Source organism: Manis javanica, chromosome 18 (genome assembly GCF_040802235.1).
Source record: "Manis javanica isolate MJ-LG chromosome 18, MJ_LKY, whole genome shotgun sequence".
In the NCBI taxonomy this organism is placed as follows: domain Eukaryota; kingdom Metazoa; phylum Chordata; class Mammalia; order Pholidota; family Manidae; genus Manis; species Manis javanica.
Window position 1 is genome coordinate 16754615 of NC_133173.1, and position 16609 is coordinate 16771223.

Genomic DNA, 16609 nt, shown 5'->3' on the forward strand with positions numbered 1-16609 from the left:
TCAACAGAATGGATCCCAAAGGCACCATGTGGTGTTCGCTGCTTCTGATGGGGGTCCAGAGCCACTGGTCAACTTGCCACTGGCAAGCCCTGGGCAGTCAGTTTTCCTTTGGCCAGTTTCACTTCTGTCCCTCAGGAAAATCCTGGGTAACAGCTGTGGAAGAGGGAATTTGGGTTCCACAGGAATATGACAGTGATGACCTGCAAAGGCCAGCAGTCACAGAGACAGGGACAGCACAGGAGCTTCTTGTATACCCTGACATGTGCCCATCAGTAACAGTGCTATCTGGGTGGGGTTTTATCATAGACTTGCAGAGACACACATGCACAGATACGTACATATGCATATGCACATGCCTGTATATGTGTGCACATATGCACATAAACATACACATACATGCATACACACACACATTGGTGTGTGTATTCTGATAACAGTTATCAAAAAAGACCCAGCATCAGGGAGGTGTTACTTTCTGACCAAATCAACATTGCTGATTTTCACCTGAGCTTGCTGGAGAGAAGCAAAGCGATCCCAGCTGACAATGGAAGCCACTCGCCCTTCCTGGGCCTGCCACGCAGCCGCCACCCAGGCTCGCAGGCTCTCCGCAGGGGCACTGTGGATCAGCTGCAGCCTGGCCTCAATGGCTGGCCCCCTGCTTGCAAAGAAGCTGTCTGTACATAAGTCCAGTGGGAATGCCTGTGTTGCAGGGAAAACAAGCACTCATACTGTGCCTGGAGAGAACCAGAGTAATGAGAATACACAATACCGATAAAATTTGGAAATTGGCCAATTTACACATCTTCTCAAAAAATGTAAAAATTAAGTAATCTAATATAAAAGCAATTTATTACAGTGGTTTTTCAGAGTGACAATTTGAGAAAAGATCTGTTGAGTTAAATAAGTGGAATTCTTAGTAGGCACATGTGAGGACGCATGTTAACAGTGCCTGAAACAGCCATGGGCACTGACAGGTGCTTGGTCAAGGCTGAAGCTGAAGAAACTTACATGAGATGTTGCAAGTGGAATGATGAAGGTAAAGAAGGCTTAAAGTTTAAAACTTAACATACTTACATATTAAATTCTATGAGTCAGATTTTAAAGTTAAAAGCTATTCTTACAGAGGAATTAGCACCATACAAAGACTCTCAGGTAGGTTTCTGATGGCTGCAGACACGTGGCACACAGGTGTGTGAATCACCAAAGTGCAGAAGTGTCTGCCCACCTGAAGAGCGTACTCCTGATGCAATGTCACTTGGTTACCTGGTAGGCATTTCTGAAGACATCTGGTATCCCATCCATAAAGATGAGATCCCACAGGAGGAGACCATACAGCGTGCTGAAGGTGGACCCTTCCCCATGAATCCCTAAGACAGTCAAACACATAGAGAAAAATCACTTTTTTTTTAAACTACCACTATAATCTACATCCTACCCAATCTGAGGGGAATAATAGAAGTATTTTAGACAAATGCAAATGCTGTTTTCATGCCATTCCTACCTCAGTTTTTTATATTATATTATTTATTTACAGAAGCCTCATTTAAGGACAAAAATTTTAGTGATCATGGGAAAATTCAAATGCACATTTCAGAGCCATAGAGCAGTGGTTCTCAAACTTCAGGGACAAACCTAAGGAACGTATTTAAATATCAGTAAATAAAAGCTGACTCCTCAGTCTCTAGGAATTCCATTCATGGGCCAGAAGCTGAAGTGAATAAGCACACCTAGCACACGGCCCTGGTGTATGGGCCCCTCAGCCACGCTTGAAGAGAGGCTTCCCGGAAGCAATCTGTTGGATGAGGCGGAGCATCCTGGGAGCCTGCGCCCTCCGACCTTGCTGGTGCCGCTTCCATTGCCCTCCTTCCACCCAGCATCCCACTGCCATGGCCTGACAAGCATGCCCAGTGTTTCTAAGATCCAGGGCTTTGTTAGCAGCCCTCCCCCTCAGAGACCCCCCATTTCAGAGCCCCCTCCTCATGCCACCTACAAACTACATTGACAGAGTGCCCCAGGCCATATAAATGTCTGGGCAGAGTCTGGAGGGGGCCCATGGGCTCAGCCATGGCACAGCACACAGACTGTGTCCACAGCAAGTCCTCAGCACTCTGCCACACCTCACAGGGGAAGACGGCTGGGCGCTGCCCCTCCCACATTACTGTCTTGGCTAGAAGGGGTGCTGACCGCCACAACCCCTCCTACAGACTGAGGGCATTTCTCCAGAGGAGCGCTTCTGGCTGGGAAGGCCCCCTCCATGTGCATGAGGCCAGGGTACAGCACTAACACACTCGGGTGGGCAGGGATGCTCCATGACACGTTTAGCATAGACCTGGGAGGATGCAGCCGCGGGCTAACACACCCTCCGGAGATGGGGGGCCTCACTCAGCTGTGTCTGTGGGCAAGAAGCAGCGCGAGAATCAAAAGCTGCTCCCAAGGGCACAAAAGGCCCCTGCAGCAAACCACGTTGCTTGGCCTGTTGGAGGCTCCCTCTGTGTGTTTCCCTCGGGTTCTCCTCAGATGGCCTGGTCATGTGCAGGTCACCCGGTACAGGCCAAGGGGCAGAACCCCGGTCTCAGGAGATGGTGTATCATACTCTGAAGCATGCTGACCCCCGAGGACAACACTCGAGTCAGGCAGGGGCAGAGGCGGGGCGGTCTGTTTCCATGCTCAGAGGGGCCCCCGGGGCCCACAGGCTGTGTGAGGAAGCGAGGGAACAGCAGTCAGGCTCCAGGCTTGTCGTGGCTGGGGTACGGCATCCAAGTTGTTGGCCAGGGGATGGTTATTCGATTTCTCAGATTCTAAGGTCCTTTGTGTACCACGGTGGCCTCTCCTCATTGTACATTTACATCCCAAGGAGCAGATACCAGGTGCCTGCAACAGCCAGAAGGGCCCTCGGCTTCCAGGGCTGATGCTCCCAGTCTCAGGACTTGGCCGAATTAATTCCAACATTTAGAAAATGGCCTCTGCATGAAGCTGGCATTTCAGAGGATGCCAACTAGCTCAGAAAAAAAGAGGACTGGAGCCAAGCTTGCCCCTGGCCCCACGGCACTTCTGGCTTAGAGACATTAAGAATCTCATCAGCAGCGCAAAGAACACAAAGCCACAAGCAGCCACAGGGGCTCTGCACCACGCACCCCAACACCACACTCACGCTCCCCACCTCTCCTGCCAATAAAAAGAAACCAATGGAAGGGAAGGCAGCAGAGGAGATGGGCTCAGTGGGAACAGGCGGTGTTTCCCTCACCGATTTCCCCTCCGTCAGAGGCGCCACCGCCTTACTTCGAGGTCTCTCAGTCCCCAAGGAGCCACACCCCAAGACAGTGCAGCAGGGGGAGCAGGGGTGGTTGCCACTCAGTTCTGGGAAAGGAAGACCAGACAAGCCCCAGTTCCTACTGACTCTTCCTCTCCTTCCGCACATGGGAAGGAAGGGGCTTGTTGTACCAGGAATTCAAATGCTTGCTCTTTCTAGCAGCTTCTCTGGTTCCACTGGTGCTGTGCTGTCCCAGGACCTGGCCCTTCAATCTTCTCAGTTGTTACCTGACCATGAGGCCTGCTCGCCTGTCAGCAGCAGCCTGGCCCAGCCGCCCAACCCTTCTCTCTGCAGGTTTGCTACCAGGCAGCATCTGTCAGTCCTCTGTCCTTTCCTGTCCTTCCCTGCCTCACATGAGCTCTGAAAGCAAAACTGGCCTCCTTTCTACATCCCACCAGACAGTCAGTGCTGTTCTTGGTGCATGAGGTGGTGGACACTGGCTGAGTGAAGAAGGCGGCCTGTAACAACTCCAGTTAGTGAGATTCCTTCCCACACCCTCCCGGGTCAGCAGCATCCTCTCCTGGGGCTAGGACAGAGAGACAACGACCACTCAACTGCTGACAAATCCCCCAGGCACCACTGCCCACCCGCTGGCACTGGGAGGAGAAGGGCGCATTACCCTGGTCGAAGCCACTGCGTCTGTAATGGGCCAGCGCCACCTCCTCCACGGAGCACAGGACTGTGGTGGGGGTGGCAGCTCCCCCGGCCTCCAGCACAAACACAGACTTGCCCATCCCACGCTGGGGGCACAGCCGGCCCGTGATGGTCACCTGAGACGGCAGCAGGAGAAGGTCGGTTAGCCTCACTTCAGCTACAGGCCCAGGAACCCTGACTAGTGTCGTAAGCATGAACTTTCCAGTGCCTCCCTGCTGCCGAAGCCACCCGTTCCTAAGGTTGTAGGAACCGTACTCTGGCGCTGTGAGCACAGCCCCCTGCTGCTCTCCAGGCACCCTGACCAAGCAGGAAAACTGGCGAAGTCTGTGAGCTTCTAGCTCAGGGGTTTCACAGAAAGCCATTCCACTCAGTGTGAGCACACTAGCCCATCTGATGGAGGGGGCACTGCTGTGAAAACAGCTACAGCCGGGTCACTGTCTGCAATGAGTGCTAGGTTTTTCTAAGTCTCAGAAAATGCATTGAAAACCACTCTTAGGCTGCTTCCAATTCAGGAAAAACCCAGTAAATGCAGTTGAATCCAAAGTGCCCAAGGGATATTTACTTACATGGTTAACATCTTCCACAGCTATTTCTGGGAGCAGATGAAAGAGGTGCCTGTACTTTCGACAGCTTGGAGACTCTCTCAGGCGCATGGCTCTCTGATAAAGTGAAAGACGATGTCCTGTTCTTACTTCTGGATCTGCCATCCCTTCTGCGATGCACTTAATAGCCTAGCAAAGAACATGGTCCCATATGAGGAAAGACCCCTTGGCAGCATCCTTTAATTGCATGCGACAGGAAACCCCACGGTTAGTCAGTTTTGCTAACTAGCAAATGGGCAAAGCTGTACTTCCAAAGATAAAGGATATTTCCTTTCTAATGCATAGATGTATTATCATAATCCCTGACTGTAAATGCCTGGAGCACAAGCGGCCAGTCACTACCTCTTCCTGGTCATACACACGGACATGATAGACCTCAGCTGCCACACCCTCTGAGAGACCAAGAAAGTCAGGGGTGCCCCCGCACTGTGGGCCAGGGAAGACTGGAGAGGAAGACCGGGCTAAGTGGCTCTCAGGGCACCACTTTTGGAGCTCAGAAAGAAGGCGTGTGTCCCCACCCGAGCCACAGAATAAGCATCTCCAGGATGGGCTCAGGCATCTGGCTACCTCAGAGCTCCCAAAAGTTTCACGTGTGGTCAGGAAACACAGAGCTGGTCCAGATTCCTCATTTATAGGAAACAGAATCTTAGGGATTGTAATTATAATCTTGGAGGAATTATATGCATTTCCTAAGGCTATTCAGAGTTAAACAAATGAACAAAAATACTGAAAACCACAGTAAGATACCATGTCACAACTACTAGGATGACTATAATCAGAAAAATGGAAAATAATAAGTGTTGATGAGGATGTGGGAGAAATCGGAATCCTTGTGCATTGCTGGCAAAAATGTAAAAATGACTCAAGCACTGAACAGTGGCAGTTCCTCAAAATCTAAATATATATAACCATATACCACATAACCCAGCAATTCCACTTCCGAGTCTATATCCAGAAGAGCTGAAAGCAGAGTTTTGAACAGCATTATTCACAACAGCCAAAAGGTGGAAACAACCCAAGCGTCCATCTATAGATAAAGCAGATGTGACATATGCATACAATGGAATATTATTCAGCCATAAAGAAAGTAAATTCTGACACCATGACATGGATGAATCTTGAGGACACTATGCTAAGTGAAATAAGCCAGACACAAAAGGACAAATACTATATGATTCCACTTATGTGAAATATCTAGAACACGCAAATCATAGAAACAGAACAGGTTAGAGGTTACCAGCACTGGGAGGAGGAGGGATGGGAAGTAATTACTTAGGGCAATTTCTGTTTGGAATGGTGCAAAAGTTTGGAAATGGGCAGTAGTGATGCTTGCACTTGTGAGTTTAATCAATTCCACTGAATCGTACTAAAGATTGTTAAGATGGCAAGTTTTACTTATATATATATTTACTACAGTAAAAGGAATTAAAAAACAAAACAAAACGGAAAATCAGTCAAGGACCAGGCCACCAGGAATGGAGGGGCCAAAGGAACTGCAAAGAGAGAAGGAGGCACTGGCGCGCGCTGTGAACCTGGCCCCCGGGAGGGGATGGCCAGGCCACCCCGCCTCGGCCCACCAGCTGGCTGCTGGGCACCTCGCAGGAATAAGCACTCGGCTGGTAGTTTGCATCACTGGAGACTGGTGCTGAGAATGAAAGGAAGGGTAACAACGTAATGAAGACTATGAGTGTGGCCTGCAAGATCTTTGGGAAAAAGCTAAAAAGACTAGGGTTTTCCATCAGTCTCAAAACTAAGCTCCACGCTTGTCTACCCCTGAGTGTGAGTGGCGCGCACCTATTAGCAGACTGTGAATGAAGGGGAGTCTGTCAACTCTCTCGAACCTTTATTTCAATGAAAGAAAGAAGCAACATAAACACAACCTTCCTCCACATTTGCTTGTGGGCCATCTCAGCCTGGGAGAACACCGAGAGGAAGCCCCGCGTGGGCCTCCAGGAGAGAAGACAGATTTCACCAGCTTGAAGCACTTTAGGTAACAAGGCACTTTTTCAGTTTAAGGCCGTAAAAACAGTATGCCCTATTTCCACACCCATGATCAATTTTTCCACTCCTACATCACCCTGATTCACTTAATACACCACTGGAAAAAAACAAAGCTCCCAGAGGCACAGTCCCCTCCATTCAGCACAAATGCAAGGACGGTGGGCAGCCACACAAAGAGCCCCTGTTGTCTCAGGCGCAGCAGGAGCAGCCTCTGCAGGCCCGACTCCCAGGATCCCCCCCACAGAGAACAACAGTGCAGGGGAGGTGGTGGCCCGCTCCAGGCTAGTCAGCCAAAATATTCCCCCTTGGAAAGGAATTTCTTTCATCAACCTTTCCACCTGGGGCCCGTGTAACAACTGAGTAAAATCACAATTCCCACCAGAAGAAGAACCTTCCTTGAAAGCACCTGCTGAGGGCACCATCTCACCTCTCACTCCCTTAACTCCTAAGATCTGAATTCCTCATCCCCAAGGTCTGTCTCCACTGTGCTGCTGGGGATAGTGCCCCTGTTATTTTGGGGTTGGAAGAGCACTGACAAAAAAAAGAATGTTAAAAAAATAAATCTAATTACATTTCAATTTTTAAGGTATTAACAGTTTGCTATATATTTTTAATTTATGTAAAAGTAGAAAAGATAAAAAGGCACAGGTGGAGCTGGTTACTGAATACCGGTTCAAGGCGCTTTAAGTGCTGGTGCAGGTTGAGAGCCAGTCTGTCCCACCATCGGCCTCTACTGTCCAGGCAATATACCTTCTGGGACAAAAGGTTTTCAAGTTCCTTGACTGCTTCCTGTTAAAACAACAAAAGCTTATTAGACATGTACGCATCAGAAAAGTGTAACTGTATTTAGAAGCCATTAAGAGTGGCAAAGTATATTTATAAAGCTTATCTTTCCATTCTAAAATAATGCCAAGGACCCCAGACTGACAGGACAGGGACCTGGAAATGTCTCTCTGGAGTGGGCCTGAGCTCCTGGAGGCATTCCTACCTTTCAGCCAGGTCCCCTGCCAAATGGTGAGCATACAGAGGTCTGTGAACATTGCATGGTGTTCTCTGCAAACCAGGTCAACCAGCAGTGCTGCACAGGATCAAGTTCTAGGCAGCCAAGCACTGGTGGGGGCTGCAAACCTATGTGCTCCTGGGAACCCAGCAGGTCACAGGGCTAGTGGTATGAGGAATTTTGGAGGTGGGCAGGTCAGGATAGTAATGAGGGGCATCTTCATCTAAACACTTTAACAGGAAAGGAAGACTGTGGTCTAGATTTACACACAAACTGTTCAGTCATTCTTTATGTTATAATCTTTTGTGATTTACAGATCTCTTTGAAATATCTAATGAGTCCTCTAAGAAAAATGTAAACCGCATATGCCCACAACTGTGGGGTACACAGATTCCCCGAAGCCAATCCCATAGATCCTGCAGGGATTCATGGACCCCATGTCAAGAAGCCTCACTTGAGCACCTCTTCTTTGTAAAACACCACTTTTCAATGTAGAAATGTAACATAAAATCTAACTCTAGCAATCTCAGAATGTTCAGTATAAGGAAGGATATGACCAAATTTCTGACTTGTGATTATAAATTATTTCCAGACAATCCATGACAGCTGTCAGGGCAACACAAGCCAATGTGAGGTCTCCACCTCAGAGATTTCTAGAGACGTCCCGCATCACACAGGGAGTTTGGAAAGAGGCTCAGGCTCAGGTGGCAGAGGCTCTGTGGGGGGCTCCATCTAGGGCTCTGTCCAGGACTCCCAGGCATCCCAGGATACACTCATCAGCTCACGAGCAGATGAAACAGTTGGTAATCTTCAGCCAGCACCCTACTAACCCAGGAATCGGCTGGCTGCCCCCACCAGTATTCTCTCATTACACTGCTGTGTGCTGACCAAACACGTGAAACACATCAGCCAGCAGGCTCTCCTGTTACTGCCGACAAATCAGTGAAAGCCGGGGGCAGGGGCTTATGCTCTAACCTCATACATGTGAAGTCTCTGCAGTATTTCAACTGTCCGAGACAAAATTCTCGTATAAATCCACCCAACAGTAAAGCACCGCAGAAAAAGTGGTAAATTCTCATGGTATCTGAAATGAAGACATAGACCAGCAGTTTAGTCATTTGGTTTATTTCTTGTAAGACAGTTATATCAGAAGTGATAAAGCACACTGAACTCCTATCTTTTAAAAAGACATTCTAAACACTGTCAGTTGTACACAGTTTTCTGTACCACAAACCTACATTCTAATAGTCAGCTACCATTTCCTAGGTCACCTAGTGCAGTAAAATGAGAGCTGCTAATATTCTACGATGGTACAACCTATGGCCCTTGGGTCAGATTCAGGGCCCACTACCTGATTTTGTATGTCCTGCAACTAAGTACGGTTTTCACAATTTAGAAGGTTAAAGTAAATCAAGAGCAGAATACTCTGTGGCTCATGGAAATTATAATGACTCACATTTCAGGTCCTTAAGTAAAGTTGTACTGGCACACAGCCCTACTCACCATTCACTTTCCACCTGGGGCTGCTTCTGCCAAAACTGCAGAGTTAAGTAGCAGCAATAGAGACCAGGTGGCCGCAAAGCCTAAAATACTGACCAACTGGCCATTTGCAGAAAAAGTCTGCCAACCTCTGTTCTACAGTAATCTGACTTCCTGGCTATTTTTTTTTCTTTTCTTTTTTTAATGAAGAAAATCATCTCTTAATTGGTTTAATCGTGTGCCTTGCTGTCTTGTCTGAGAAATGTTAACAAACTCACCTAAATTATCTTAAGAAAATCCTGCAGTGTACGTAGTTATCTCATTTCTAAAAATGCCTCAATTTTCTGTCTGAATTACGGAATACTCCCAAGCGAAATATGGACAAAATATTCAGTTATTTTTTTCTTAACAGCAAAGGCCTGTCTGTCAGCTATGAATTTTAAGTCAGTATTATTACTACATGAAATTGATGTCCTAAATGATTTTTTGAAAGAGATATTTAATAATGCTAATTTTCCTCATCACCATATAATAAAGGAAAACGTTTCTTAATAAACACAGAATCTATGCTTAGCATTTATCAAACCTAAAAAATAAAGGATCATGTGTGTGCTATGTACTTGAACTTTTGAAGTACGTGCTTGATTTGGCTTTCTTTTTCGGATGAACAGTTCTTGAGTTTCTGCTGAAGAACACGTCTAGCACACCTCCCACAACCTCTAGCCTGCTCCCAGGTTCCCCATGTTTGAAGTCGGCTGACCAGTACTCAGAGAAACCAGTACACCAGACGGCAAGCTAAGTGGATGGAGGCTGGGCAAAATGGGTGAAGAGGGTCAAAAGGTACAAAACTTCCAGTTATAAAATAAATATGTCTTGGAATGTAACATACAGCGTGTCACTATAGATAATAAAACTGCACTGTGTAATCGAAAGTTGCTGAGAGAGTAGATCATCAAGGTCTCAAGAAGAAGAAAAACAATTTTGTAACTATGGTGACAGATGTTGAGTATTTACTGTGGTGATTATTTCACAGTATATATAAAAAGCATCCTGTTTTACACTGGAAACTAACAGAATGTTATGTGCTAATTATATCTTAAACTTTTTTAAGAAGATGGCAGGCTCAAAGCCAAGGGATTGCTCAGGGATCTGAGTTTAAAAAGTTCACTTCAAATGTTCAGACATTTCCTTCTGTTTTACACAGCACTTTGACTCTATGCAAAGCCAAGTAGAAAATTCAACTCCAGAGTTGGTTTGACCGCAGAACAAGAGGAGTATGTTCTTCATGAGGAAAACTGCCTTAAGTGATTGGAATAGTCAATAAGTACATTTTGACAGGTACCTAAAAATAATCTCACCTTAGGGAAGGGTGGCTTTTCAGTTTGTTCCAATCCCTTTTTGCACCTTGAGACAGCTCTTTAGCTTCTTGCCAGTTCCCATTAGCCATTGCGGTGGAAATGTCACTCAGCATGTGCACAGCGGCCGCATATCTAGGGGGAGAAAAGCGCATGCCTTCCAAGGTTCAAAGGCACTAAGCATTTACATAACAATTACCACATCCTATCCACTGGATCTGGTTTCATTTTGAAAATATGAGGGTTAAGTTTTATTCTAGTAATAATTTAATATATTATTCCACTGGAATAGCTTAAAATAACTAATACTGGCTTCCCAACTAGAAAGCTAAAACATTCAGGCCGTATTATTACTTAACATGTTCCACTATATAAATGTAATATGGAGCAACTCGTCATTTCTAACTCCTGGTACAAATGCTTCAACAACCTGGCAGCAAACACATAAAGAGATAACTGACTTCAGGATTATATTAAGGTGCAGATCTGTAACTTATTCATTTAGTCCAAGGTAGCCAGATGAATGCTGCCCCAGCTAAGAGAATTACTTGGAAGTTTCAAAAATAATTTCAGAGACCCTCTTTGGGAGATAGCAATGCTCAAATGTTATGAAACCTCTTAGCTGAAAAAAGATAACTTCTCATTGCATCTTAAGATACTGAAACAAAGACATTCGCCCTGTGGATTCTGTAACACTTTGAGCCCATGGACATTGTATTTTGGACCCACACCTAAAAGAAAAGCATGCAGTATCACTATGTGCAAATATGGTCAAATAGGAGCAAAATAAATTGCCTCTAAATGTAAAAATTTGCTCATGAACTCTTAGATCCAATTCTCTTAGCATATGCTATTGGACCATTTTAAGGTCAGTAGAAAAAGAGAATGACACAGGGAGAAATTACCTGGAGGCTGGCCCAGCCTGGTGGGAGCACCTCTCCATCCCAGCCTGTCCCAGGGGAATGAGGAGTGGCCTCCACCCACCAACCTTAAAGCTTGAGCCAAGTCCACCCTCCAGAGGCCACTAAACCCACCGTACGTCATGCCTCCCTGTCCCGGCTTCCCTCAAACCCACTGAGCACACTGCTTCCCTCGCAGCCCTGCTGCTCAGGGCCGGGATGGACGGCAGAGTCCTCCTTTCTTCTTACTGCTGCTTCCAAACCATCCTTCCCTCCTTGCAAGCCCCAATCCTTGGAAGCCTATGCTTCCTCCTTTGGGCACCTGCTGGCCTCCTGTCCCCTGCTGTGCTCCACCTCATGTCTCCAGCCACGATGGCCAGTGACTTCAATGTCTGTGAGGATGAAGAGCAGCACGCTCAGTTTTGAGACCTCCCTGCCGCGGGCCCACCTCTCTCCGGCTGCCCACGTGCCCATGGCTGCTCAGAACCCTCTGTCTCTGGTGGCTTGCAGCACCCTCATAACTTGACTTCAGGCATTTCATTCGCTGACCTCCACCTCCAATCCTTCCAGCTCATTTACTGGTGGCCAACAATTCCCCAGTTTCACCAAGGGCCCCTGCCTGACCCCCTTGCCCAGCCACAGCACCCCCAGGCCCTGCCTGGAGCCAACCAGCCCCCTCACTGGTGAACTCACAGTGCTCACTGGGCTGGCCCTAGCTGTGTGTCCCTGCTGACCACTTCCTCTGAGCCTGCACCCAGCTCTCCGAACTGTGCTAAGAAAATTACAGGAACAGGCTGACTGGTTTGACTGGGGACCAGATTTCAAACGAGGACTTACTGCCACCCTCAGGCCCTGCTCCCTGGAGAAGGCTGCCTGCCACTCTGCACAACTGCTTCTTCCCACCTGTGCCTTCGCAGCCCCGCTCCCCAAGGGCACCCACCTCTTGATCAGATCTCTCCCGAGGGGATGGAGGCCCCAGAGAGGCCCTCTCAGCTCCCACCGCTGCATCCCTGCCCTCTGCCCGTGGTGCAGGTCCCAGGCCCCCCATCTTCCCAAGGGTCTCCCTCCTCTGATGTGCCCTCTTCCTTTATCGTTGGCCTCCTTTCCTATCGGTTTATCAGCGCATACGCGCACACACACCCAGTACCTTGCACCTTTAACACGTGCGGAACCGAGCTGCCTCGCCCTCACACTCCATCCAGTGACAGCTCCTCTCTGATGCCTTTTGCAACCAACCTCTGGGGAGCTGTTTTTACTGCCTCCCCTTCCTCCCACATGGCCTCTGTTGTCACCAATCCTCACCTCCACAGGCTCCTCTGAAGCAGTGCTTGGCCAGGTCACCAATTATGCGCATCTCACTAAATGTGACTTTCCTTTCTCTGGCCCCACATTCACTCAACTGCCTGCTGAATGCAGACAAGTGCCTACTCATGCTCAGGCACCTTCTTCCCCAGTTTCCGCATCACATGCGCCCCCCCCCCCCCCCGCCTTCCTCCTGCCGTGCAGGCTGCTCCTCCTCTCCACCTGACCCCTAAGTGCTGGCTGCCAGACGCCTTCCTTCTCTGCCCTCGGGCATCTCACTGAGTTCCCTGACTTCAAACACCACCCATTTGCTGGGGCTCAAATTCTCTCTCCAGGCTGGAGCTGTTCCCTGAGCTCCTGATAGCAGCCCAGCACCACACATGACAGCTGACAGCTGGTGGGCACCCCAGCGACCCCACCCGATGGCATCATCCCTGCTCCTCTCTTCCCCAACCCATCTCTTCTCATGGTCCCACCGCCCACGTCAAAACAGCAGGCCATCCTTTCACTCCTTTTCTTCTCCCCTGATGTCTGATAATCATGATCATAATCAAGTCTCCTATCTCCTACCTCCTAAATGTCTCATACATATTCACTTCTCAAGTGCCACTGCAACTAGCCCAGTCAAGACCTCCCACTAGACGACCAAGGTTAAATCAGTCTTTTGATTAATTGCAGCTTCTCTTGCCGCCCTCCACCCCCCATTCCACAGGAATCTTCCGTGAAATGTGAAACAGATCACTCACCTGTCTAAACCTCTCCAACAGCTTCCTGTTACTCCCAGAACACAACCCAGACTGCTCACCAGGGCTTCTGAGGCCCTCACCCCATATTTCTGTCTGAGTTTCCCTTGCCCAGCTGCCTCTGCTTTGGCCACAGAGGTCTTCTGAGTTTCTCCAACTCGGCAAGCTCTCCCCTGCCTCAGGGCCTGTGCACATGCTCCCTGCATTGCCTGGATGCAGGCACCAGCCCTTGGCATGGCTAGCTCCTTGTCATTCTCAAGTCTCACCGAATGTCACCTACCAGGGACACTCTCTCCCTGTTCTGCAGAAGTTCTATAAATCAGAACTTCCCAGCCAGCCTCTCAATTATCACAACACTTTCACATGCTATAATTATTCTGGTTTATTTCCTATGTTCCCCAGTAAAACAACCCCGTGGTGGCAAACACCCTGACTGTTCAGGCCGCATCTCCCCCACCTAGGCACATAATAGGGACTCAACACTTGACTCACATATATTGAATGAGAAAAAAGAAAAGAAAGATAAATTATTTCAAGGAACAAGGTGGCCAGAAAGGTTTCTCAGACCAGGTATCATAGAACCAGATATCATACAACTACCCTTCCTGAAGTCAGTTAAATCCAATTTCATTTACATGTTAAGACCCTCTACATAACAAAAGGAGTCTTGGTTATTCTTATTTACAGGAAACCAAATTTCTTAAAAGAATATGGAATAGTTGATTTTTTCTTCCCAGCTTCCCCACTTTTGAACTTGTCAACCATGGAACTAAAAAGGAATCTCCTTTAGATAAGCCAATAATCAGGACAATTCTAACACTAGATGTACTAAGCAATCCCCATGGTCCAGGCTCCAAGCACTCTGCATGCATCAGCACATATATGTAGGAAAATACTATTATCCTTCCTGTTTACAGATGAGGAAACTGAGGCACACACTGATTTCACAGTTGATTAGTACAGAGACGGGAACCTGGCTTCAGATACACATCCTCACAAAAAAGAACAGCATAAAGTCACTGAAACCAAAAAAGTTAAAAGACATGAGACAACTAAATACAGAGTAAGAGGAAATATTATTAGAGATCAAGAAAAAAGATCAATAAAGTCAGTTTATATTGACTCTGCTTTGATTCAATAATTTCAGTAACGTACTTTTGCAAGCACATACAACACTTAAATGACTTGACTAAAATCAAGTATCAGAATCAATTTTGAGTAAATTTGAGTCCTAAACCCTAAATCAAGAATCAAAAGTGACATTTCAGGAAATTCAAATTGATTTTCCTTATAGAAGCTGGGTTTTTAGGAAAATCCAGGTATTTTTTTTCCTGTCATACCTATTCCCATCTTTATAGAAACCAACTTTGGCCAGTCAGACCAAACATCCAGATACCCACGGTCCCAAACAGATCAGTGCACATGTCTAATCCCTTACGTACATGATTCTAGTACACAAATTAGCATTAGCTTTACCTGAAGCTCCACTACTAGGAAAACATTAATCTTCAGCCTTGTTCATGCCAAAAACATATTCACAAGGCAGGTTTGTTCAAATGTCTAAATTTAAAAAATGCTCCCTGCCAAAGTTATTTGGGAACATAAGCCAGGGAAAATTTCTGTAGCTCTAAGTCAACACTCATTGGCTTTGGCAGCCATACTCAAAGCATATCTCTATATTCTCCTTCTAGTCTTAGAAATGTATACAAGTGAGGCAGAAAGACAACAAAACACAAAAAGTTCAGAAACTGTTTTGGCCATGGGTTTACATTTCTACTGTGGCCAGCAAAAAATAACAATAAAACTTTTTACATAGATGTTTAAATACATAGCTATTATAATGAGCTAGCAGGATCCCACCTGATAAGATCTTCTCTGTCTCGGAAGATTTGGGTTCTCCGATTGACAGTGTACCTCGGAAACTCCATTCGGCCGAGATTCACCAACAGCACGGTAGAAAGCTGTCCCTGACCACCACAGGCAGCTTCCTCATCTTCCAGTGAGTCAGTCAATGAAAACAGCAGCAAGATCCTGGAGAACACAGCCCGGGGGCCTTTACAGATTCTCAGTGACTGTCCTGCCAAGTCTTTAGCTCTGAAAAGTGGATAATACAGATAACTTTTTTAAAACATTTTTGCATTTAAGCATTTTTTTTAAGCACGTGGATGATAGATTTTAAAAATTACTTTCAGACAAAATAAAGGTAAATAGCATTTATTATTCTAAGCCTAAAGCAAGTCTGCCACTTGCAGCTGTGTGACACTGGGGCATTAATTAACCTTGCCGGGGCTCAGAGCCCCACCTAAGGACATGTTGAGGATTAAATGAAACAACATCTCCAAACGGTTTCATGATGGCTTGGTTTAATAAAACAACAGGATGGAGTTTGTGTTAGCTGTGAATGTATAAGGTATCAGGAAAACTTGTAAAAGTATGTGGCATTTTACTTGACATTAGCAAGTCTCACTTTTGACTCAAGTGACAATTCAGATTAAATAATAGGAATTTACTTAAAATGTCATTATCAAAGGTTCCTGGTAAAGCAGCACAATTTTATGCATGCACCAGAAAGTGGTACAAATCTATGCCAAGGTTTGGTGCTGTTTTCTGTTGTGTAAAGCAGGCCGGGAGCATGGCCATTGCCGGGTAACTTCAGTGTGAATTCGGTTTGATTCTGGATGCCTTCAAGGTGGATTGGGAGGTTTGAATGAAATCCAGGGTCACATGGGCACTCCAGCTCAAATAACTTGGATTCCATCTAAAGCAGGGTTGCTCAAACTTGGTACTATTGACATTTGAGATGGATAATCCTTCCCTGGCAGGGGAGGGGCTGTCCTGTGCATTACAGGACACTCAGCAATGTCCCTGGCCTCTATGCACTAAATGCCAGTAGCACCCACTCCCTGCCATGACTTGACAATCAGAAATTCCTCTACAGGTTGCCAGATGCCCCCTGGAGGACAAAAATACCCCCAGCTGGGAACCACCAGCCCCACAGAAGACCTCACACTTCCCCTATCCATCCCACAAGCTATTAAGCCAAAGGCAGAGCTGCGTCCCTGGGGTGTCTGGGAATTACTGCCACCATCAGAGACATGAGCGTGAGATTCCCATCACACCACCATTTACAGATTCTCAGTGACTGTCCTGCCAAGTCTTTAGCTATGAAAAATGGATAATACAGAAAAAGCTTTCTTTAAACATTTTTGTTTAAAGAACCCATCAACAGGGACTGATAAAAAGGCCACTTCCTCCACCTCCATG

At 46.8% G+C, this 16609-nt stretch overlaps 1 protein-coding gene across 4 annotated transcripts in view; it reads right to left on the minus strand.

Moving 5' to 3' along the window:
* The window catches only part of FAN1 (FANCD2 and FANCI associated nuclease 1), a 42649-nt gene that overhangs the window by 18163 nt on the left and 7877 nt on the right, over window positions 1-16609 (minus strand). For 3 of the 4 annotated variants that reach the window (XM_073227093.1, XM_073227091.1, XM_073227092.1), the window contains 8 exons: window positions 15206-15439; window positions 10405-10536; window positions 8543-8651; window positions 7237-7356; window positions 4531-4695; window positions 3930-4080; window positions 1264-1367; window positions 505-699 (listed from right to left, as the gene is read on the minus strand). In XM_073227093.1, the coding sequence (XP_073083194.1) occupies window positions 505-699; window positions 1264-1367; window positions 3930-4080; window positions 4531-4695; window positions 7237-7356; window positions 8543-8651; window positions 10405-10536; window positions 15206-15439 (1210 nt within the window). Of the gene's footprint in view, window positions 1-504; window positions 700-1263; window positions 1368-3929; window positions 4081-4530; window positions 4696-6994; window positions 7099-7236; window positions 7357-8542; window positions 8652-10404; window positions 10537-15205; window positions 15440-16609 lie in introns of those variants that run through there. The other variant, XM_073227094.1, reaches the window with a different exon arrangement.